Below are 23,145 nucleotides of genomic sequence, written 5' to 3'. Positions count from 1 at the left end.
TTTTCCAAGAGACGCAAGTAATCAAGTTGAATTTGCAGATAAATGAGCAAGAGTGTATTCTCCAAAAGATTCCTCCTCTTTTCTTCATTTATATCTAATTTCTCTGTTGTGTAATGCCAATCTCCATGGATAAGGAAAGCTCTTGATGCTCACAACACGTGATATCAGCAATGAAATTTGATTTTGCATGAACTTCATATGAAAGAAAACTTAATTATTTAAAAGATATGTACAAAATTATGGTGCGCGTGCTGGGCATAAAACGTCTCTTTGCAGAATAGATAGCGAACTTCACTTATTTTAATGTCAGGTCATTAGTATATTTCATTTCATCGTCCCGAATATTACCCAAATAATAACATATCAGTTCGTTGCTGAATGCAAAGGTATCCTTTGAGAGGGACCATTTAAATCTCTATAAAACTACGTGACAAACCACCTTTCTTCTTGCGCAAAAGTTTTCCTACGTACCTTTCTTTATTTCAATTAATGGAAGAATGCGAAAACGTTTCGGATGGATTTCTTAATACTGAACCAATAATTCTAATGGTGCATATCAGATACAGAATCTCGACACGTATATAGAAGCATACAGTAGCATCATGTAGTACTAGGGAGAATCGAGAGAGAGAAGCTTGTTGCTCAAGGTGTCAATTTGCTTTGGAAGTTGAGGACGAAACAGACACTTTTGTGTGCTTTGGAAGGTTATGCAGATCACATATCACAGTGACTCGATGGAACGTACGAGATCCTATTAAGGTAGGGTTGGCCTTTGTGCATGTGTGAGCTAGGCCTATATAGATATGGGTCACTCTTTAAAGATGTGAAACCAACTTTTTTCACATCAACTTGCATACAAATGGGACTAAAAAGACTTTGAGGTTCAAAATCTGTTGCCCTTCATCTGTAAGCTTCCTATCTTGGAGGAAGAGAGAGAGGAAGGGACCACTTCTTCGTTGCTCTTCGGCATCAGATAATCACCAAAACTACCAACTTCGAGGAAACAATAACTTAACTTTACACTTTTGTCACCATTAACTGATCTCACCCTCTCCCTATTTGCAAATCTAATAACGCCATTTGCGTTCCTAGGACCTGAATAATGAATACACACACACATGATGTTAAGAGTTGGCCAGAAAAACACAATTTTTTCAAAGGAATATTGGCATTTTTAATTTGATAAAATTAATGCGTTTCAAGTGGCATCCTTTTCTGTGTGACTGTAATGTGTGGTATATATCCATTTTGTGAGAGCTACTAAACGCTACAGTTTAAGAATGGAAAAAAGAGATCACGTGACAGGCTGGTGGGAGATGTAAATCGATCTGTATATACTGGTTTTCTTCTTCTTCTTTTTCTCCCAACCATGCATCTTTTACTTTTATGATAGTGGTGTGGGCAATGGTGTAAGACTCTTTTTATCTTTCACAGTACTGCAATTTGCAAAAGGCACGTTAGTAGTCTACAAATTTAAAGAATATGGAGGCGTGATCGTGCTACATGCATGTCTCTAGTTGTTGTCAATATTTAAATATTCTTAGTTTAACAATCACTTTTTAAAGGATTAAAAAACAATTACGATCGCCGGATTAGCCTTAATTATGACGTCGTGATAAATGCACTGCAAGTAATTCAGATTGATGATATTCGGCTTGGATTATTTTGATTCCTTCCCCAAGACAAAAATGAAGTGGCGCGAGAGATTTTTGTCTTTTTAAAAACATTATTAATACTGCCTCTAATCTAGTTTCACATTTAATTTGCTTAAAATATAAGAACATTCTTCATCTTATCTCTCATATTTATTTAATTTTTTTGAAGTACTTCTTGTAATAGTTGTGTGTGTGTGTCTATATATATCAAGAAAATCGTTAAATGACCTGGATCGATTATGCAGTAAAATTTAATATGATGTTACTAAACCGTTATCTACTTGTGGACTCTCCTTGATAATTAACGAGACATTAATTTATTTTTGCTAACAGCGACATTAAAATTTTGAGTGCTTCTCTAGTCCTTAATTAGTAGTTGATATAAGTTCTATATGTAAGATCTTTTTTATTTGTTTATCATTTTTTTTCAAATTAACTCTATTAATATTTCCCAATAATAATTAAGTAGGAGAAAGGAGAAAGGGATCGGAATTAAAGAAGATACTTATAGTATATTACAAGGCAAAACAAATCATATTAACTAATTAAAGAATAGAATTAAAGAAGATGTTTATGATATATTAGAAAAAATATATCATATTCACTAATTTAACTAAGATCTTTAATCTATTCAAATTAGTTAATTAAGTTACAAGAGATGGCTGACTAATTTGAGTAGATTACGTTTGTTAAGTTAATTATTTGTAATAAATAGGTGTTGTCTTTTCTAAAATACTCCTGTTAATTATATATATTAGCTAAAACTATTATTTGATGAAATTTTTAATATGTACAACTACTTTAAAAGAATAAATAAATATGAAAAACAAAATAAATTATGACCTTATATTTAAAATTACATTGAAAGTGAAACTAATTTTTATATTAAGGAGTGAGGGTAGTATTTGAAAAACTTCAAAATGACAGTTTTTAGGGTTAAAGTGCATCTATCACCTTGAAATATTTTTTTCGAATGCATCCAATACTTTAAAGTATTTTTAAGTGTGTCTAGTACCTCGAAATATTTTTTAGGAGGCACCCAATACCTTGAAATATTTTTTTTGCCTTAGTGCTAGAAGTACCAAAAAATATTTTTGGATACTGGACGCACTTAGAAAAAAATATTTTGAGATGTTGGATGTATCAAAAAATACTCTTACACACCTTAAAAAATATTTCAAATTGCTAAACACAAAATATTTTACGGAACTGGATGTATCTTAACCCCAGTTTTTAAACATTTTTTGGGGTATAGACAAATTAAATGACGCGGAACAGGTTGAAGCCAGGGTATTATATTAAGATGTCTATCAAACTCGGACGCAGAAATTTCATTTCCAACAAATCACTCCGTGCAATAGTAACAGCTGTCGCTTGGTACAAAATCGGGTTGCCATCAAATCCCCACAGTAGATTCCGATGCCTATCGCTTTTTCCGTTCTTGAATGATCATTTTCCCCCTTATTTTCTGCCATTTGTTTCCTCTTTCCCTTTTTTTTCTATATATATTGAACCTTCCCCATCTTCCGTCACTTGCTCTTCTCCTCTAATCCCTCGCCTCCTTCGTAGTTCCAAGTTTTTTCCTGTTCTTTCCCTTCCATGTCCCTCTAGAAGTTGGCCTTCCGCCGTTTGTTTTAATTCCCAGGAATCTCATCGTCTTCCCCTGCAAATCTTCTCTGATCCAAAGAAAGTATCTTCCATCAATCCATTGAATATCGCTGATCCTACACAATCTGGTTCTGTAATGTTTGATCACATTCATGTCTCCAGTCATTAGTGAAATCCTCCGCTCGGGGATTATCGTAAACTCCGCCCTTAGGCGCATGAGCCCCTTGGCTCAGTCTTTCTCTGTCGTCTTCCTCCATTGGTTCTATGTCTTTTCATGAATCGCTTGCCGCCCTTGCCATAATATTACTGCACTGAAGTATACATAACCATATTTTAAGCTTTTGGAGTTGTCTTTGTGCATATCTTTGTTTTGCAAGTTAAATATTGTCTCTCAGAATTTAGGAAGAAACATATAAAGCAAAATCATGATGATGGGCTCGCCAAGTGGGAATTCGTGCTTGTCCAACACCAGATTCCATCAGAGTTTAGGATATGAAGAGGAGTTGTTGCAGCTTGAGATGTTGGAGAGGAAGAGGAAGAGGATGGAAGCGAATCGTGAATCGGCAAGGCGATCTCGGGTGCGAAAGCAGAAGCACATGGACGATATGGCGGCGCAACTGGTTGAGCTGCGAAAGGAAAACAGCGAGCTCGTCGCCAGCATAAACATGGCGATGCAGATGTATCAGAATGTGGAGGCTGAGAATAGCGTTCTGAGAGCCCAGATAGCTGAACTCACCCAAACCCTTCGATCTCTGAATCATATCATCGACCTCGTCAGCACAAGAACAAGAAGCACCAGCGAGGCATCGTTGAACTTCGTGAATCCCATGAATATGTTTTCGAGTCACAGTCAACCCATAATGGCTTGTGCAGCAGACATGTTTCCATGTTGAGAAATATGTGGGTTGATTAGAGTGTTGGTGGGGGTGGGGGTGTTTTGTTATGGGGAGGACCGGGGCTCTCATTTGTAATATCTTCTTTTCAGGTCCTTCGTTGTTTATTAGCTTAAGGTGAGAGATGAACGTTGCTGATCTAACTAGTGTGTTTGTATTTGTATATATATTGTGATCATGTGGCTTTTCTGTGTAAGCTTGTCTTCATTACCGTATCTTTTTAGCGTAATTCTTCGTGCCTCATCACGAAAAGAATATTACACTGCATATTATTAGATTGAGTTTTGACTTTTGACCTTTAAATGTGTGCGTATATAACTGATACACAAAAGAATCAAATGTAAAAAGTATATATTTATATATATTTATTTTGATATAATGCTTAAGCAAGCAATGAATGTAATCAATGTATATGAATATGAAAACGTGGTATACGCATTTGAAAACACACTTCTAGATTACTCAAACAGAATAGTCTCAACGGCCCCCATGCTCCCTCCCCACAAGACATACACACGCCTCCCTTTAAAAACATAATGCTTTTAAAAAAAAAAATTTATTCGAAACTTCAATGTTATACACACAGACACACGTGTAGAGAGAGAGAGAGAGAGAGATCAGATTGAGAAAAGAATGCATGAATTAGTGGCATGTAGAAGGGAGACAGTGACGATTCTTTTCTGAGGCTTTCTTCATCTGTGAGAAGAATAAACTTTCATCCATAATATCACATGACCACAAACATGGAACACACTTTAACCTCACTTTTAGGGGAATAAATTAAATTTGCGATTAATTTTATCAATTAAATCTTTAAATCCTCACAGTTAACTCTTAGACACAAGCACTCCCAATTAATTAGCACACCTCTAGCTCAATATTCACGCTAAAAGTATAAGACTAGACATTAAAAAAAAAAACCATCTAAATGTACTGATACATCAATTTGTCAAGCAGAAAAAAGATTACACGACATCAAAAGTGATCATATTTTCAACATTTACTGTTCGTTGTAAAATAGTATGACTTTCAGGTTAAATGTATGTTTTGTGTTAACTTGAAATTTTCTAGCCTACACACACACACATAGACATTTCAGAACTTTGTACGTTAAAGCTGAACAAAAGCAAGTTGTTTGTATATAATTTAGGCTTATGAATCGGTGACTCGTGCACAAGGTGCGGGAAATTAATTGAAATTTCTCTATATATGATGTAAAGAATAAATGAAATTGCCTATAGTTCTAAATCTAAGATTTAGTTTGTAATGTGAATTGTATTAGAAAGTTGATCTACATTAAACCTCTGGCTCTTCACTAGTCGTCTTGAACAATTATTCACAAGGAACAAAAAACCGGACCGGACACTAAACCGATTGAGGTAGTGGTTCAAGGGTTAATGGGTCAGATTGGGGTCAACTCGGGATCAAACCGGTCATATTAAAATAATTTAATTTAATTAAAAATGACAAAATATAACAATAATAATAATTACTAATAACAAAATATAAAGAAATACAATAAGAATTTGATTGTAATAATAATAAAGTACAACAATATTGAGAATTTTGATCTTTATAATTTTTTCAATAACTAAAATTAATAGTTATTGATGCCAAACTCATCATCAAAATTCATTTAAATCTATAATAATTGAGATATTAGGAGTTAAATGAGAAAAAATAGGATAAATATCAATATATTTATTTAAACCGGTTCATACCGGTTTTCACCGGTTCACACCGGTTTGACTGGTTCAATCCGGTTTGAACCGGTCCCGGTTTAGCTTATGAACCGGACCGGACCACTGACCGGTTCACCGGTTTACCAGTTGAACCGGCCGGTCCGGTCCGGTTTTTTTTACACTGATTATTCAAGGAAGCACGCAGCCTGAGGAATGGGAAAATAACAAAACCAAAGGGTCAACTAATAACAGTGATGGACCTTCGAATGAAATCAATCAAATACAACTGTTAATTAAATATTATAAATATAAAATCTTAATCCACTTTACTTTTGAAGTTTATAATATATTTTCAAAAATATTCTTGTTTATTGTAAGGTATTTTCACCCAAATGTAATGTAATTCTAATATACATGGTTGAATTAGAGTAATTTAAGGAAGTCGATACATATTTGTTATAAATAACTAACTTAACAATTTTTTTAATATATTCAAATTAGTTATCTTGCTTTTATATTAAGGATAGAAGGTAGTACTACCTTCCGTCCTAATTATAAGAGCTAGTTGACTAATTTGAGGAGATTAAGAAAATAAGTTAAGTTAGTTATTTGTAATAGATAGGTGTTGTCTTTTCTAAAATATCCTTGCTAATCAAGTGTATTGGCTAGAATTGTCCTTATTAGAAGGACTACCTTGAAAAAAAATACATAAATATGAGAGACAAAATGGATTGTGAATTTGTGATCTTATATTTAGGATCAAAATAAAAATCAAACTGGGTCTTATATTAAGGACCGAGGTAGTATTATGAAATTATGATTTGGACTTTTCTCCTTAATTAACGCGACAATCATTGGAACAACCTGCAAAACGTGATCGTCAATTTTTCAATTATTCACACGCATTATTGACACCGGCTCAACATTCCCTCTAGAAAACGCGCAAGCATCACGAAAAGAAATCTAGAAATAAAGGTTGGCCTAAAAAAAAAAAAAAGGTAATCTAGGAATAAACATAACGAGCGGAAAAAAAAGCATTTTAGAATAGCGGAAAAAATTCAAGTTTTATCTATCAATAATTAATGCATTATTTGCTGAGTAATATTTCAATTTTCGGAAGTCTTCTTTGGATCTGAATTTCTTATGCAAAACAAGAAAAAGCTCCAACTGTCCAAAACAGACAAAACATCGGGCCCGGCAGCTCCATTAGAGTCAGGTAAAATGGGCCGGCCCAGTTCGGGAGCATCAAGCTCCAGCGTAACTCCTCTAGTCTAGAAGGAGAAATAAGAAGTCAAGAGGCTGATGGGGCATTGCTTGATTCAACTCATTGAAAAGTTAATTTTTTGAAGGTTAATACATAAGTTTTTTTGCCAAAAAAATATACAAATTTTTTTATTGATTTTTTAAAGGTTACAATTATTTTTTAAATATTATTTTGTTATTTGAAATACAGAAAATATTAGGAAAATATAACTTATCCTGTTTTTGTTCGAAAAATTGTTTTTAAGTAAAGTGTGAGGCTTAACTTCTAAAGAAATTTAACCTTTAACGGAATTAGTACGACATGTTTTATATAATGTTTAGAAAGTCTAACTTTCTCTCCCTACTTTGAAGTATTGATGCATAGTTTACTAATCAACTTGAAATATTGAAATTTAAATAATACTATCTCCGGTCTTTAATATAAGATCTTATTCAATTTTTATTTTGATCTTAAATATAAGATCCCAATCCATTTTGTTTATCATATTTATGTAATTTTTTTAAAGAGTCCTTCTAACAATGATAGTTCTAACCAATACAATTGTTTAGGAAGGATATTTTAGGAAAGACAATACCTATTTATTATAAATAATTAATTTAACTTTTTTTTAATCTTTTTAAATTATTCAACTAACTCTTATAATTAGAATCAGAAATATTAGTTGAATCGTGAGGAATGAAATTTAAAAGGCGAGGTAATTATTATATTTTTCTTTCAATCGACACTACTACACGTTGATCGAGATTCACTTCTTGGGATTCCGAGGTAGGTTTTCCTGAAAGAAATACTATGACTGTTTTAACCTCAAAAAACAAAAAAACCTATGATTGATGTTTCATGTTATAGCAACTTATTGTTGGATAGGCGATAGAAATAAGCGAGGCTGAAGAGTGATGATGGGCGCTGGCAAGGGAGATAAGCTATGAGCTAATCATGCGACTCTACGTGGCGGAAAATATAGGAGCCATTTCTTTTTCTCGGCCGCCCCTTCTGTTCCTCACTTCCCTGTGCTTTATCGACTTGCGATATTACTATTTCGCTTTTTGTCGATAAACAAATAAAATCTCATAAGGAAAAAGAAAAAGAGACGAGGAAGGCTGGAAAACAACACCCGGAAGAAAAAGAGGAGGCAGACAAGCCGAGAGAAGCAGAGGAGGACGTCAAAAGGGCTACACCATCTCCATGGACTCTTCTTACACATGAACTTCTCTTGACGGAGTCATAACGCTAACGATTTCTGCTTCAGCGACCTTTAAACAGACTCCTCGTTATATAGCCGCCGCCCCTTTCTGCGCCTGCTTGTTCCTTGGCGCTGCGCATGACCACTGAGAAGACGAACCTCAAATCGACGACTTCGCCGCCTTTTCTTCCTCAACGTATTGCTTTGAAATCTCATGATGTAAGATTGGCCCTGCCTTTCCGTTTATCAAGCATTTTCGATCTATTTCTAGTGCTTTTGTGATTTCCTTCCTTGCCGAGAACTGGGCGCTGGAATTTTTTTGAAACCCTAGGCCTTCAGGTATTGTCTCCTGGTGGAATTGAGAGTCGATTTTCGCTGTTTCTGTTACGCAGACTTGGGATTTAGGTCATGGCATATAACTGGCATGCTTTCGTTGGGTTCTCTTTATCCTTGGAGTATTGGCTCTAGAGTTTAGACGTTTTCTGCTCTCAATAAATGTGTTTCCGTATTTATTTTCCTTTGGTGGCTCGAGTGCTGGCTGTTGATGCTGATTTCTCTTTTACACTCTACCCCCCCCTTTTTTGGCCCGTTCGTTTTTTCATCATTGGTGGTTGGTATTTTTGCTACTTGCAGGGGAGCATGTTTAATGGCCGTCATTATTCTGCCTTACTCTGTTGTACCTTTCTATTTTCTCTCCTCTTTTTTATATCTCGTGCGTTTTAGTCGGGTTGGGCGGGCGCTAAGTTCTTGTTTGTGACACGCTCTATACATGATACCCAGGGGACACAATTCCTGGTCATGGCCGATCTAATATTAAGGAGTGATGCCAGAATGGTTGTTCCATATTTCTGGTCTTGCGTTTTCATTCACCTTCACATTCTGTTCATGGTTGTACTTGTTTCTCTTGGACGCTCCCTCTAGTTAAAGACTTAAAGCTATGTCCAAGCCCCCCTTGGTTTTGAATTCTGCATGATTTCCTTGTTACTAGACATAACAGCTAAACTTAGATGTTGCTGTCTACGGTATGAGGTGTGAGAAAGTTTAACATGAGCAGAGGACACTTAGATAACAAATAACGGAGTCTGTCATTCTCCCGAGGAATTGTATGAATTTTCATGGAGAACATAGTCTTGGGCATGTATTTTTATTTGTCGTGGAGTGCATATGTCTAAATGCTCCTTGCATATAGTTGTGAGTTTGCTTGCTTGGAAATTCCGTATCCCAAGTGACGCATTCACTGAACGAATGATATGTTTGCTCATAAATACTCCACCTGTCCTGCTATATTGAAATTTATCTGTCAAACTAGTCCCGAACGAACTGAATAAAAGTTGATTCAAAATAATGGAGAGTGAAGACTTTAATTGTCAATGGAGATTCGGTGCAAATCAGAGTTGTTCCTTGTATTGTGATATAGGCCTTGTGTGCTTTGCATTTTACTTCAGGTTGTTAGTAGCTTCTGTAGGTAAACTTCGGTCTTCAGGTAGTGTTAATGTTTGACACATGTTATCATGAAATATAAAATATCAAATTGACCATCTCTATTTTATTCTCAGGGGGAAATAGTTCTGCAATTTGGTGGTGGAAAATTGAGGTGGCTTTCAGATTTTTTTGGGTAAACAATCTGGTATATATTTACCTATATTTCTCCATTGAGTGCTGAACTAGTTTTTATTCCTGTCCGCAAGTGACTTATGTTGAATTTTGTCATGCCAGCTTTTATCATGGGATCAGCTTGTTGCGTAGCTGCAAAGGATCATACTCTTCCAAACAGAACCAGGGTTGAAAGTTTGCACAGGAATGACGTTTATTCACCATCATGGAGTTTTCGATGGGATAGACGGGGACGTGTTGCTGGTGAAACTCAAAATCATTTGTACCACTCATCTGGTGGAGTCAGCAGAAACATTAGCATGGAATTAAAAGGGTCATTAAGTTCTGAAAGAGGCAATTTATCTGACGGGGGCAGCACGGTGGAGAATTCTGTTACTCCTATTTCTCAGAAGTCTCCAATCCATGAGACGTTGGCTGCTAACCCAATGACCCCATCTTCAGGTAAATGTTTGTGTTATCTTTTCTTTTTACTTGCATAAGCCCATTGTACGATGCACACATATAGGTGCCCCTTGTTTTTGATGACTTCATTATACAGAAAACTCAATAATTGGATGGTGTCTCCTTTCTGTGGACTTCTCAAGTGGAGCAAGCTTCCATGACACTAAAGGCTGTCTCAGTTGTTAACATTAGATTGTAGTATAGTGATGGGATCTAAAAACTGAATATCATATAGCTTTATTATCTTTCGAGCCGGTATAAATTCCATGTATTCCTGTTAGGAAGCAGCTTCTACTTTTTCCCCCTCAACTGTGGAGTATCTAACCCACATTTCCTTGTCGGTTTATTGGAAGATGTATGGCTCATCATTTGTGTCATCTCATTTCTGGAGACACATTTACAACCATGATGTTTTATAAGAGCCCTATATATTGAAAAGTAGACTCTAGATCTGGACAAGTTATTTTCACAATTATCAGTTGGCTTCAAAATACCTATATTTTTTTGTTGGTTCATTTGAAGATTAAAGCCTCATCATTTGTCTTGTCTCATTTCTGGAGTTACATTTACAACTATAATGTTTAATAAGAGTCCTATATGTTGAAAAGTAGACTTTAGATCTGGATTATCAGTCTTAATGCCTCTTGGTTCACTTGCTCAAGGTTTCCTTTTTTCATCTGAGGCAGTCTATATTGTATGGGTATTTTTGTTTTAGCCCTTCTGGCTGAGGCCTACTGTGGGGCTGTTCCTATTGTACTCGACCTTAGCATTATACTTATTACTATAGCCTTTGGACATGCTTTTTCTTTTTCGCCCTTTGAATGATCAGGGGGCAGGAAAGTTAGTCTAAGAGTGTCTAGGTCATCATCAGGCCCCTTAGGTTAGGACTCTCTCCCATGGATGTATGGTCACAGGGGAAGACAGGGGACTGCAGAATTTGACAATCCAGCTAACAGTCTTAAAATCGTTTTGGTCAAGTAATCTGCTTTCCAGATGCTGCGTCATGCTTTATCTTTATGTGTAGGATTTTCTGTTGATTAAAAGGATATTTTTATTTCACAGGAATCTCCTTGCAATGCATTTCAAATATATACTGCTTTGATCTCACTTTTCTAATACTGTTCCTCATCTAGGAAAAAGGTTTACCAATTGATTTATCACTTAATTGTTTGATTGGTGTGGGACCTCTCTCGTCATTTGATTAATTCAGGCATTGATTTTTCATTTTTCTTCCCGTATTTATTGCAGATCTGTCCATGGCTAGCAATTATTCTACAGTGGTGAGCTTTTTAATCCGCTGAATTTGATCTGTGAGCTTTAGCATTTATAATTGGTTTTTTGGAGCCTCTTCCCATTGTACCGTGCTTACTCTGAAATTCCATATTTTATCTTTAGGTAAAGAATCTGGCATCATCCGAAGTCGCAGAATCTTCTGTACTAAATCTTCCATTTTCAATACCTTCGGGTTTCTCAACACCTACAACAGATCCTTTGCCTAATCATAATTATCATCATCTTCCCAATTCTACGCCATCAAGATGGACTCGTCAATCTCCAGGACACCCATTGTTGAGACAGATTTCTGATAGTAGGATCCTAGGATTGAAATCACCGGACAACTCAATTTCTGAGGGGAGGCCATCATTTGTGTTCTCTACTTGCAGCAATGATATAGCTGGATCCCAATGTGGATCGTCTGATGGCTGGTCCATGCGTACCTTTTCTGAGCTTGTGGCCTCATCTCAGAGGGAAAGGTGGTCCTTTGATAGTGAGTACTTTGGTTCGGGTCGTCACAAGATAAGTGGATCCAGTAGTAGGTTCTCATATTCTCCTTCAATGGATCTACAATCTTGCGGGGCTTGCTCAAAGCTATTGTCCGAGAGATCTGCATGGAGCAACCAGAAATTGATTGCAAGCAACGACCTCTCAGCTGTTGCTGTTCTGGTCTGTGGTCATGTATATCATGCCGAGTGCTTAGAGACTATGACAGCAGAGGCAGATAGATATGATCCAACTTGTCCTGTATGTACGGTTGGGGAGAAACACATGTCAAGGTTTTCGAGGAAAATTCTTCGTGCTGAATCAGAGATGAAGGCTAAAAACTGCAGGATATCAAAGAACCGGGTGGTTGATAGCTATCTTGATGGTGGTTGTGATGTTTTCGATAGGCGAAAAGACGTTGAATGGGGAGGGGAGGTCCCGAAGATGGAGCCTAACTCCAGTGGACGGACCTCGCTGGGGAAGCCATTCTTGAGGCGTCACTTTTCACTTGGCTCCAAGTGGACCCGATCACTGTCGGAGAATGATTCTGTCAGGAAGAAGGGCTTTTGGGCAAGATATCGCAGGGATTGAATTTCACTTTCTCTCAGTAATTATAGTAGAAACACCAGCAATTTAGAATGAATTAATATTTTCCATGTCGCCTGGCTTTGCCAATAATTTTAGATTGTTTTAAGTTAATTTTGATTGTACATCAGAAAATCTTGCCTAGTTGAATTTAGATTGTAACGGAGGGCCCTGCGGGACACTTACGACATGTTTGGAAACATGTCGAAATCAGTTTTGTGCAAGGGCTGCTTCTGTTGACGTGATTGTTTCGGCATAAGAGTGGTCAAAACCAGGTGAGACGTTTTCAAATACATCCTGAGCAGACGAGAGAGGGCGGGGCAAACTGCAGCAATATTCCTTTTTGAACGAAGGCGCATTATACTTTGCCTGCTTGTTGATCGGTGGATACGGAGCCAGGCCACTGCGCATTGCAAAACTAAGCAAACGCTAATATGTTTCCCTCCTATATTATAGTCAGCTATATGAACAATCATATTAGTATTAATGAGTTCCAAAGCTTAGAGATATTGCTCTGTCTTTTTTGCTATCTTTCCATCGTATGACATTCAACTCAGTGATTGATCCCCCGGGGCGGGGGGGGGGGGTGGGAGGAAAAAGAAATTTGGCTAGCTATTACCCCTCAGGCGAATATTAATTGGCATCAAGATTATACGTAAGGGTATCCATCTTGTCCAGTACGCTTTGCAATCCTGTTGCATAATCAGGATAAAGCAGCCGCACTCCCAGCTGCTCCTTCATTCGAGCATTAGACACTCGCTTCTCACCCCTCACGTCTCTTGGTTTTTCTACATTTGACCACTCTATCTCCTCGGCTGCTTGTGTGATCAAACCCGGCCACTTTTTCTCCACCAATTTTCTTGCATATTCAAATACTTGTTCCCGGGGAGCAGGATCATCATCAACAATGTTGTACACTTTGCTGAAAATGAGATGCCCAACGTTTTAATCCACAAGTTCTGATATGTTTCACAATCATCTAAACAAAATTGTACAAAGCAACGTAGAATTGCAAATAGAAACTTACCCAGGGGAAAGTGCCTTAGCTGCAGCCATAATCGCCTGGCAAATGTCCTCAACGTGAACTCTTGATGTATATTTTCGGTATTTCCTCCTCTTCTGAGACTCAGACAATGGGTCCTGCTTGACTATTGTCTCGATGGCACTATAACATGACAATTGTTTTAGTTTGAAAGACAAAAATATCTTAAAAGAAAAATAATAAAGGAGAGAATTACAAACAGGTTCTAAAGAAGGAAAACTAATGATTTCTTCAATCCCATTAACATGCCAAACTTCCGTACCTGCATGTCAAATTTCTATATTTCCATGTAGCAGGGACCCACGAGTAATTAATTTTTTTCTTTTTTTCATTAGCGACATATTTGTGATCCTCCAAAAAATAAATGGGCAGTATAACAGTATGATCTTATATGTTTAACTCAATCTCTATATACAAGTCACTTTTAAAAACTTCACACAGATTAAAAAACTTATTATAACTTTCTATAATTATCCTTCTTAAATTGTAGCCTCATCTTAACGACATCTCTCTTACACTCTGTTCACCATGACTTTTTGATTATTTAACGCGGGGCAAGTAGGGAAAAAAAAATCTAATGTTGTCTTGATTTTATAAAGTGGCTTACATTTTGAATATTTAAAATCTCCTAGAATGTGATTTACATACCGGGAAGTTGGGAGTAATAATAAACCATCCAACAGTAAGCAAGAGCTCGGATTTTAAATTCCCAATGACGCTTGGGGATGGTGATCTGTGGTTGATTTTGGAATAATTTGTAACTCGTTGCATGAAGGATAAATCTAAGGATAAAGACCAATTACCTTCTACCAGGGCCATAGATACCTCCAAGCCGAAATATATATGGTGAAATGCCAAGATAGTGAGCCAAATCCGACCAGCCTTCTTCAGAGGCTAACCTTAACTTAGCCGACTCACTGGTTGGGTTAGGTGGATAGCTGCCAGAAGACGATGGATACACTTAGGGCCAACAAATAGAGCAGTTTCAGAAACTTGAAAGCAAAAAGTGATTTTTTCAAGTTGCACTCTCTTACTCTTCATCCACCAAGTCTCCGCCACAGTCTCCATAGACGCCTGCTAAACAAGATTACTGCATTAGATCAATCTCACAGCTCAAATTTATGACTGTTGAGATATTAAAAACAAGTGTAACCAACTTTTGGGGATTTTTATTCTTTTAGATATGTAAATAACCGTGGTTATTTCATCAGCTTATCAGAAGACTTGTCCCCTACCAATTTCCCTTCAGGATCATATTATGTAACCCTCCAATCTGAATTAAGCACTGTTGCAAGATTACAGAACTAGCTAGGACGGTAGGATCACAGTTAACGCCAGCAAGAAGGATCATAGCATAAATCAAGCCAGAACAGAAGGCCTGTTCAAAAATTTGTTCTCAAGGTTACTTGCTGAGAGCAACATGAGTATTTCTAAGTGATTTATTTTAACGCAGATTTCAAACCACAGATCCACCTTATCGCCATAAACGGTTTTCTTTATTGAAGGGAAAAGGAAATGCATAGGGTTTCATTACTGAGCACGATAATGATTCATAACATTATGTAATTTATGTGCATGAAGAAACAGAAATGATTAGACAATTTAGCGAATTCAACGAAGTTGAAATTGAAGACATACTGGTAGAAGACAAGTAACAGAGCCACCGGATATTTCCGTTAACTAATGAACTTCTTAAAAGCGGTTCATGTTGAAGCATCTGCAAATCAGTGTAATAAAAGTAAAACAAAGGCTTTGAAGGAGACAATGCCCAAATAGAAAACCAGTTCGGAACGCTGGGAAAAAAAAGAGGAAGATATTAATAGCATACTGGATCACCGATACCAATGATGGGAGGGATGGAAACAAGAAGGTGAGTGTAATATTTCATCTGATCTAGGATGCCAAGTCTGCAAGAAACAAATGAAATATTCTCAGCATATTTAAGGGACGAAAAAAAAAAAGATAAGAAAGAAAAAGAGAGACACCGTTTTTGAAGGGGGCAAAATGGACAAAGAAATTCAGTCACCGTATCTTATGTGCCTTTCAATTAGAATACCTCCGTATTAATTACACGACATCAGTAATGGACAAAAAATAGGCCCCAAATAAACTCCAAATCTCACACAATAAATAAATAAAATTAAGATCAGCGCAAAAGATTAAAACAAGGCAAATAATAGCTTACAGACAATGAAACAAACTCTGAAGGCATCACAGAAGAACTTATAGTTACATGCTTATTGACTCACTCTGGCTCGAGTGCATCCAAATGGTACATGTGAAATCCCCTGTCCTCAAGCTTCTCCTTCTTCATAAGACTAGTGCAAGTTCCTGACACAATCCTATACAAGATATGTATGATAAGCTAATGAGTTTTCAAGAGCAATCATTCGTCGACGTGGGAAAAAATGTAAACAAAATAACAAAGGTGTATATTGGCAACGAAAGATTTAGGATAAGTATACAGATGGAATTGGCACGAAATGGGCAAAGAATCACCATCCTTGGTTCTGGAGCTTGTATGAAAGCAATTGCCCAACAAAACCCATTCCTAGAATAAACATCCGCTTTCCAGATTGCGGTTCCGACAAACTGCTGTGGGTCGCTATTGTGGAGGAAGCCGGCGACCTTCGGGCCATCGACAAACAGGAAATTTTCGGAACACGTCCATGTCTATATCGGAGACGGGGAGAAATCGCTAAACCTGCTATCCGATCCACTTCCATGCTAATTCGGATTTGGGGTTACCCACCGATTCCAGATGTTAGCACCAGTTTCAAGGTTCAACTTCCAACTTCAGAAATGAAAGCAGCACATACGAACACAGAGTTATTTTAAGTTAATTAATTATAAAAAATATGATATTTTTTTTTAAAAATATTATAATTATTTTTTAGATGTCTTTTTTAATATCATCGCTCTTGTTTTTAACTTAATTATTAATTATAATTGAGGGAAAAAATTAACAAATATAAAAAATAAGTTTTATATTTAAAATTAAGATTAACTTAATAATTAAATTTTAAAAAATACTTATTTTTAATTTTCTTCTGAAGCTAAATATGTACTAATATTTAATCTCAGCGTTTTCTAAAGTTAAACATGTACTAATATTTTATCTCAACGCTGACATTTGAATCTCTCCCTCCACGAGTTAAACCAGCATAGAATATACTTACTAACACTTCACACTGCCCTTTATTGTATAACACATTATTTAAATTTCGTGCACTGCCATAAATATACAAATGTTTATTATAATTTAATCTTTCAACCGTAAGAAGTTCTGTAAATTATTGATTCGCCTGCTCCAGTCCCTTGATGCTCAGGTTCGAGTTCATTTTTACATTTAGTTTGGCGGATCATTCTGAGTGTTCCGCGTCCTTAAAGCTAACTTCTGAGGTAATGCTATTATGATAATCCCTGATGAAAGTACCTCAAGTTTCAAACGAGACAAGAACCCTCCGAAGCATTAGGAAAGTAAACACATCACAGAGTGCCTTATAAAGAGAAAAGGGTGAGAGGTAGGGGAGGATGCAGGATTGAGTTATTTTTTTCCCGGGGGGATTTTGAGAAAAGGATAAAATATCATGCATATATGTAAAATATTTCACTTTAAAAATACACACACATTACTATATGTAAAGAAAATTGGTCTAAAAACATACATAATATTTTTTACATGTTATTAAAAACATACCTAATATTTTTTACTACAAGTCATTCTAAAAATGTTATAAAGCTGTAACGGTATTAATTTTTACATTAAGAATGAACATATATGACTTTTAATGTCTACAAGAAAAATTTGTATTTTATGTTAATAAATCTAAAATATTAATGAAGTGAAAAATAGATAGCTGGGGTAAGAATTAGGTTTACGTTTGATTTGTACTGAACTTCGGAGGTGTTTGGATACCCCAAGAATCACTTTTCAGAAGTACTTTTTTACAAATCGAGGCAAACTTCTCCACATATTTATTTCGTGTACTGTAAAAGTACTTCTGAAACTATTGTTTTGATCTTACCCAAACACCCCCTTCCTCCTTAATAGACGTCTCATTTTTTTTTAGTGAATGCTGCTGTCCTGTGAATATATATCATCCTCCTGTAGTTTAATTTGTTCCTTTCGTCAGATACAGACTTGATTTCTTTTCAAAAAATAACTTTAACTGCGAGAAGCAAGCTCTCATTTTGCGAAAACATAAAAAAGTTTCGAAATTGATGCCACTCGTAGTTCTCAATTTTGTCTGCCTCACACTGTAAACACTCTTGAATCGAATTCGTGTATACGGTAAATAATGAAGACTGCACTCGTTTTGGGGATCTTTATAAATAGCGCCAAATACCAGCTTTGATTAGGGGATAAACGTTGTAAGAGAGATTCAATTCAATAACTAAACGAAACGATTTTTTTTTTTTGGACTCAAAACGAAACGATTTAGAATATCTCTTTCATTAGATGATCATGGGAGATTTTTATACGGTAATAAAATTTGAAACAACACAACAATGAAATCATCACTTCAAAATACTTGCTGGCCGGAGCTGTTGATAACAAAACAGAGCACTATTCGGTGATTGGGACAATATTGATGGAAAAGGAATTAGAGTTTCAGAGAATAAGCTTCTCAGATTCTCTATTGCTGGACTGGGGATCCTTGCGGAAGATAGCTCTGACAAGATCAACATAAAGGGCGAATTGGGAGACGGCGTAGAAAGCAGCGGGCAAGACGGTGGCGGCGTAGAGCAGGAAAACAACCTGCTTCTCCTTGAGCACAAAGAAGAATGCGGCGGAGAAAGAAACCAACACGGAAGCGATGGAGACGAAGAGCGAACTCAACCCGAAAAAAAGTTTTAGAGGCAAATCTTTGCGGAAATCTCTAGGCTGATGGCGGGAGGTGAGGATGGCGAGGAACATGATGAGACCGGTGATGGAGCAGCAGAGAGACAAGAGGGAGGTGAGCGCAAACATGTTGAAAGCCGGGTGGCTTTCCAATGTAGGCATGCCGGTCTGCTCCTGAGTGCCGCCGGGGACGTTCGTAGACGTGGCAAAGGCCACGCCGGCAATAAGTGCGGCCACCACAGAGCACGACTGTGACGTGTGGTTGAGCCAATCAGTGCCTTCTTTGATTAGATTCTCATGATCTTCTCTGAAAATTTCCACCGGTGTCTTATGGCCTTTGTTCGGGAGGAATGACACATAATTGGGCATTATATCCTTGACATACTGCAAAAAAAGCCGGAGATTATATGCAACTGAGATTAAACTATATGTTCGATTTGATTGAGGTTGAAGTTGAAGAGGAATGAGTATTAGTTAATGATACCAGAAACCATTTGATTTCCCACTGCATTTGCAAGGCAGATCCAGGGATGTGCCAGGGCTTGTACTGGGAGAGCCTGGCGGCCAAGTGGAGGATAGTGTTTCCTTCATTGTCTATGCTTTGAACGAGGTTATCCCACAACTTCTGCTGCTCGAGAAGCTTCAAAACATGGGGTTGCCTGTACTCGACTGCTATATGCAACACATTTTGGCCTTTCGAGTTGGTTTCATGGATGGCCCCTGGTTTATCCTTAAGAATTTTCTTCAGTATTTCCAAAACTCCATTTTTCGCTGCAACAAATAATGCCGACTCCTTTCTGTCCCATTCTTCCTTCTTCTCTCCGTCGCCTGCAGACAAATCCAATGAATATGGTGTAGTGGAATCTGAGTAAGGAAATAGAGGATATGCCACTAACCTAGACATATGCAGCATCCGATAAAAGCCTTGCTTTCAGATCCACTAGTTTTGCCTTTCCACAAGCTTGTAAGGAGTTCTCGCAATTCTTGAGAGTTTTGAAACGTTAATTTAGACAATAAGAGAACAAAATTGGGAGCTAAGGAATACTTTTAGTTTACATGTTGTGATTAAAGACTCCTAAGTTTCAAAATTCAATGACATGATATAATTAATGTTAGAAGTTACCTTTTAATTTGTTTTCATCCACATCAACAATTTTAGTCTCCTCATTCTTTTTACCTGCAATTCATATGAGAGATTGGGTTTCGAATCCTTTTAAAAATTAGAATGTAAATTAGATTAAGCACAACAAGAATAACACGACGACTCGAATCAAACTTCGGGTTTTATAGTATTAATTTTGGCCTGCAATTAATTATATTACATAGTTTTTGCAGAGAAATTGGGAAATTTCAATTAAAAGTGAAAAATCTTGTTTGTCAATGATCTGACCACTAGATCTGGGAAATGATAATTCTCCTTCGGTAGCTCCATGATGTAAGGAATAGCTTTGGAGGGCACTTCCGCCTCCAACGTATGCTACATCTTTATTCTCCCAAAGTCGATCCAGTATTTGGCGACACCAGACGTGCTTTTGTTTCTTTTTCTCCAAATCCTTTAGTTTCCAAAATCCTTTATATAAACAAAACCACATGTATCGTCAGCAGAGAATTAAAACCATGATTCACAAATAATTATAGGGTTATGGTGCATCTAGCATCATAAAATATTTCGTGATGCATTGAGCGTCTTAAAGTATTTTCTTCATGTGCGTCTAACACCTTAAATTATATTTTAGTGCATTTAATGTATTTTTTCAAGTGGGTTTAATACTTCAAATTATTTTTTGATTTACACATTCAATACCCTAAATTGCTACGTGTAAAATTGCACTAAAAATTATTTTAAGTTGGTAGATATACTAAAAAAAATATTTTAAGATGCTGGATGTAACATCAAATAATTTAGAGTGTTGAATGCGATAAAAAATATATTTGAAGGTGTTGAATACACCTTAACACATTTATATTATATCAGCGTAAGTAAGCTAGCGCCTGTCAGTTACTAATATTGTAATTAGGTAGCGATCGAGAGTGTATACCTAGGGTTTTAACGACAGAACACATAACAAAGGTGAATGCACGCGCGAAAATGTCAAAACATGTCCGGTAATTTGGCGGCACAGTTTCATATCCGTCGTAACTTGGGTTTTCTGCATCCGCTCCTGCGTACAACAAAACATGAACTGTATCATAAGATACTTTAATTATAAAGGAACAATAGACTACTTGATTACTGCATGCAACTATATATACTTTAAGACTAAACCAAGCAAACTAAAGATATACGAAGCATATTTTCATTTATATTGAACTTGCCAGCCTGAGTTCTTTGTCTTTCAGATGATTTTACCTGGGCGCTGTTCGAGGCTCCTCAATGACTTCACGCATATGCCTTGCGCCACAAAAGGAAAATATATAAATGTTTCAATTATCGATATATCTACCAGAAGATACCAAAGAAATACACTTTAATTTGTGTCATTAAAAATTCTACAATTGCCATCCATGTAAAGGGGCTTATGTTCTTTATTTTGACCAAAAAAAGGGGGGGCTTATGTTCTTTGTTTCCTTTCCTTTTTGTTTTTTTTGGGGTCCCCTTTCATGAATTAAGCTCTCTCTTCTCCGGTAAAGAACGAGGTAAAAGAAGGAAAAAACAGAGAAGAAAGAAATGTGGGGCCACTGGATCTCATGATTGTTGGCTGCAACTTCAGTTTTTTATCCCTGAACTAGCGATCGATATACTTACAGTTGTAGGCAAGCTTGTTGTACCATCTGAAATTGCTGCTGCTTTCAAAGGCGGAAGGTTTGTCAGCCAGGGTATGGAGAGGACTAATTCCCTTTTCATCCACGGAGCCCACTATATGCGTTCCGTAAAGACGAATGATTTCCAATGCCAACTCTACATATGAAGAATGCGAGCAGAAATGAGTTAAATGATTGATAAGAACAAGGGATGGAGATGAAATGAGTGAATAAGGGAGTAACCAACCAAAGTGGTCTCGGCGGATGGTGCAGTGAAGGATAGTCTCTCCATCGCTGGATCTTTTCCAGAGGCGCCTACTTGGGTCGGGGCAACGAGAGTGGAGGTAAAGGAAAGCTTCCTCTTCACCTTGAAGAGCGGCCAAGAAGAGGGGAGTCTCTCCTTCCTTGTTGCGAGCTTCAATCAGTTGGGTGTCCCTTTGAGCTTCGGCGATGCACTTGCACATCTGGAGGGACCCTCTTGATGCAGCACGGTGCAGTGGGGTGTCTCCTCGATCATTCTTTGTTTGCAGCGCCGACAACGACCCACTTCTCGTGATTTCCATTACTAGCTTCTCCACCATATCTCCTCTGTCGTCGTTCACCGCCACATGCAACAATGTGTCGCCGGAGCTGTTGATCGCTGCATCGTGAATAATACTCACTTTGTTTTTGTATATCGTCAAAGCTTCCTCCCAAAATCACCTTGAAGCGTGGAATGGTATAAACTGAGCTTCGTCATGCGAACATCCATATCAGAATCCATATGTTGCATTTTCCCCTGATGCGCGGACCAACTCAACGTAACTGTGTGTGTGTTGAGATGGTGCGAGTGGTTGGTGGTCACTTCGCTCCCAAAACTCGCTTTTTATACTGCTCAACTGGCAACTGCTCCCATGTGTTGTGTCTGTACAGTGCAGAGGAATCTCCTTTCATTATATTGTGGAAGGGCAATGTGCTATCTTTTTCTCTTTTCATTTTGTATCAATTAATACTTAATAATTATACATATATGTGCATGGAACACGTTGTTGGCCCTTTCGAACGTGATGAGCAACGATAACCTAGAAACAAATATCCTACGACGTTCAGATGGATCCTCTCCAGCCCTTTGAAAAATGTGGTGGCATAGTAAAACGTAAACCCAAAAATATAGTACAGTACATAGTGTGTTAAGCATAGCCTGGAGAGGTGAACCAAGAGATAATCTGAGCACACCTGAATTTAGTGATTCTGTTTAAGTTGTTAATTGCTTGTATATAATCAAATGATACGTGTTGGAAAGTGTAAGCGCACCCATTCTAACAATAATGGCTGGATCCTGGCCATAATACTCTTCCTAAACAATTTGAAAAAGAAGTTTGAAATAATAATAATAAATTGACGCCACTTATATATAGTTCTCAACGTGCATTAAAACTTTAATTGCTGTGTTAAGATAAAAAAGAATGTGTTGAGTTGAATGCGTGTTGAGCTTAAAAGACCAAATGTTCCATCCGTACTAAATCCCGAGTGGGGTTTCAAATGACTCTTTTTGGGACATGCAAATAGTTCGAATTGGCTTCTGATTCATACGTGTCGGCGAGGAGTATTCATTCTCAAGGGACCATTCTCATTTCTCACATGAAATGCGCGTTCCGACAGCACTAGCTATTTTAATTTTTTAAAGCTCCCTACTCCCTGCTGATCCTTTTTAATTCTTTTCTCTACTTTTTTAATATAATAAATTATCCATGCTTAATTAATCTGGCGCCTCACCATTTTGCCCTCTCAAATTAGCAATCTTCAAAATTACCAGATGTCCTCACTTTAGACAGAGTGGAAAAGCGCCATAT

General features: G+C 37.1%; 4 protein-coding genes across 5 annotated transcripts; 2 read left to right on the top strand and 2 right to left on the bottom strand.

Annotated features, from left to right (window-relative positions):
- The first annotated feature begins 3,303 nt into the window (after positions 1–3,303).
- Positions 3,304–4,371, top strand: LOC114747122 (bZIP transcription factor 44-like). Its single transcript, XM_028935413.1, has one exon. The coding sequence runs from the start codon at positions 3,689–3,691 to the stop codon at positions 4,154–4,156; it is 468 nt and encodes a 155-aa protein (XP_028791246.1). The 5' UTR covers positions 3,304–3,688; the 3' UTR covers positions 4,157–4,371.
- A 3,806-nt stretch (positions 4,372–8,177) lies between these two features.
- On the top strand, positions 8,178–13,170 carry LOC114747120 (uncharacterized). Its single transcript, XM_028935409.1, has 5 exons — positions 8,178–8,501; positions 9,839–9,909; positions 9,999–10,337; positions 11,586–11,617; positions 11,733–13,170. The coding sequence occupies exons 3-5, from the start codon at positions 10,007–10,009 to the stop codon at positions 12,687–12,689; spliced, it is 1,320 nt and encodes a 439-aa protein (XP_028791242.1). The 5' UTR covers positions 8,178–8,501; positions 9,839–9,909; positions 9,999–10,006; the 3' UTR covers positions 12,690–13,170.
- On the bottom strand, positions 13,134–16,481 carry LOC114747121 (protein YeeZ). Of its 2 annotated transcripts, none has more exons than XM_028935411.1 (8): positions 16,225–16,481; positions 15,975–16,067; positions 15,554–15,632; positions 15,364–15,442; positions 14,760–14,802; positions 14,529–14,663; positions 13,711–13,848; positions 13,134–13,605 (listed from the first exon to the last, which is right to left on the bottom strand). In XM_028935411.1, the coding sequence occupies exons 1-8, from the start codon at positions 16,449–16,451 to the stop codon at positions 13,317–13,319; spliced, it is 1,083 nt and encodes a 360-aa protein (XP_028791244.1). In that variant the 5' UTR covers positions 16,452–16,481; the 3' UTR covers positions 13,134–13,316. The 2 variants fall into 2 exon arrangements, with proteins under 2 accessions (XP_028791244.1, XP_028791245.1); XM_028935412.1 differs by having other exon boundaries at positions 14,760–14,799.
- A 1,859-nt stretch (positions 16,482–18,340) lies between these two features.
- LOC114747119 (ankyrin repeat-containing protein At5g02620-like) lies at positions 18,341–22,085 on the bottom strand. The gene is made up of 5 exons (XM_028935408.1): positions 22,016–22,085; positions 21,561–21,953; positions 21,318–21,470; positions 19,056–19,399; positions 18,341–18,955 (listed from the first exon to the last, which is right to left on the bottom strand). Exons 1-5 carry the CDS (start codon positions 22,083–22,085, stop codon positions 18,341–18,343), a joined length of 1,575 nt encoding a protein of 524 aa, XP_028791241.1.
- Between the last annotated feature and the right edge of the window lie 1,060 nt (positions 22,086–23,145).

The sequence above is a fragment of the Neltuma alba genome, unplaced genomic scaffold, assembly GCF_004799145.2.
Source record: "Neltuma alba isolate B1F8T4 unplaced genomic scaffold, ASM479914v2 tig00005219_pilon, whole genome shotgun sequence".
Classification (NCBI taxonomy): Eukaryota; Viridiplantae; Streptophyta; class Magnoliopsida; order Fabales; family Fabaceae; genus Neltuma; species Neltuma alba.
Note: the sequence above shows the minus strand (reverse complement) of the source record. Positions and strands in the feature narration are given on the sequence as shown.

Excerpts from the sequence above, each read along its gene's own strand:
- LOC114747122 (XM_028935413.1), top strand. The coding sequence starts at position 3,689 with ATGATGATGGGCTCGCCAAGTGGGAATTCGTGCTTGTCCAACACCAGA.
- LOC114747120 (XM_028935409.1), top strand. The coding sequence starts at position 10,007 with ATGGGATCAGCTTGTTGCGTAGCTGCAAAGGATCATACTCTTCCAAAC. Across the intron at positions 10,338-11,585 it reads CCCAATGACCCCATCTTCAG|ATCTGTCCATGGCTAGCAAT; the intron begins GTAAATGTTTGT and ends TATTTATTGCAG. Across the intron at positions 11,618-11,732 it reads CTAGCAATTATTCTACAGTG|GTAAAGAATCTGGCATCATC; the intron begins GTGAGCTTTTTA and ends TTTTATCTTTAG.
- LOC114747121 (XM_028935411.1), bottom strand. The coding sequence starts at position 16,451 with ATGGAAGTGGATCGGATAGCAGGTTTAGCGATTTCTCCCCGTCTCCGA. Across the intron at positions 15,443-15,553 it reads TCATTGGTATCGGTGATCCA|ATGCTTCAACATGAACCGCT; the intron begins GTATGCTATTAA and ends ACTGATTTGCAG. Across the intron at positions 13,849-14,528 it reads ATCTATGGCCCTGGTAGAAG|TGCCATCGAGACAATAGTCA; the intron begins GTAATTGGTCTT and ends GTCATGTTATAG.
- LOC114747119 (XM_028935408.1), bottom strand. The coding sequence starts at position 22,085 with ATGCAACATATGGATTCTGATATGGATGTTCGCATGACGAAGCTCAGT. Across the intron at positions 21,954-22,015 it reads ATACCATTCCACGCTTCAAG|CGATCAACAGCTCCGGCGAC; the intron begins GTGATTTTGGGA and ends TTCACGATGCAG. Across the intron at positions 19,400-21,317 it reads CAACAAGCTTGCCTACAACT|GCGACGGAGAGAAGAAGGAA; the intron begins GTAAGTATATCG and ends ATTTGTCTGCAG.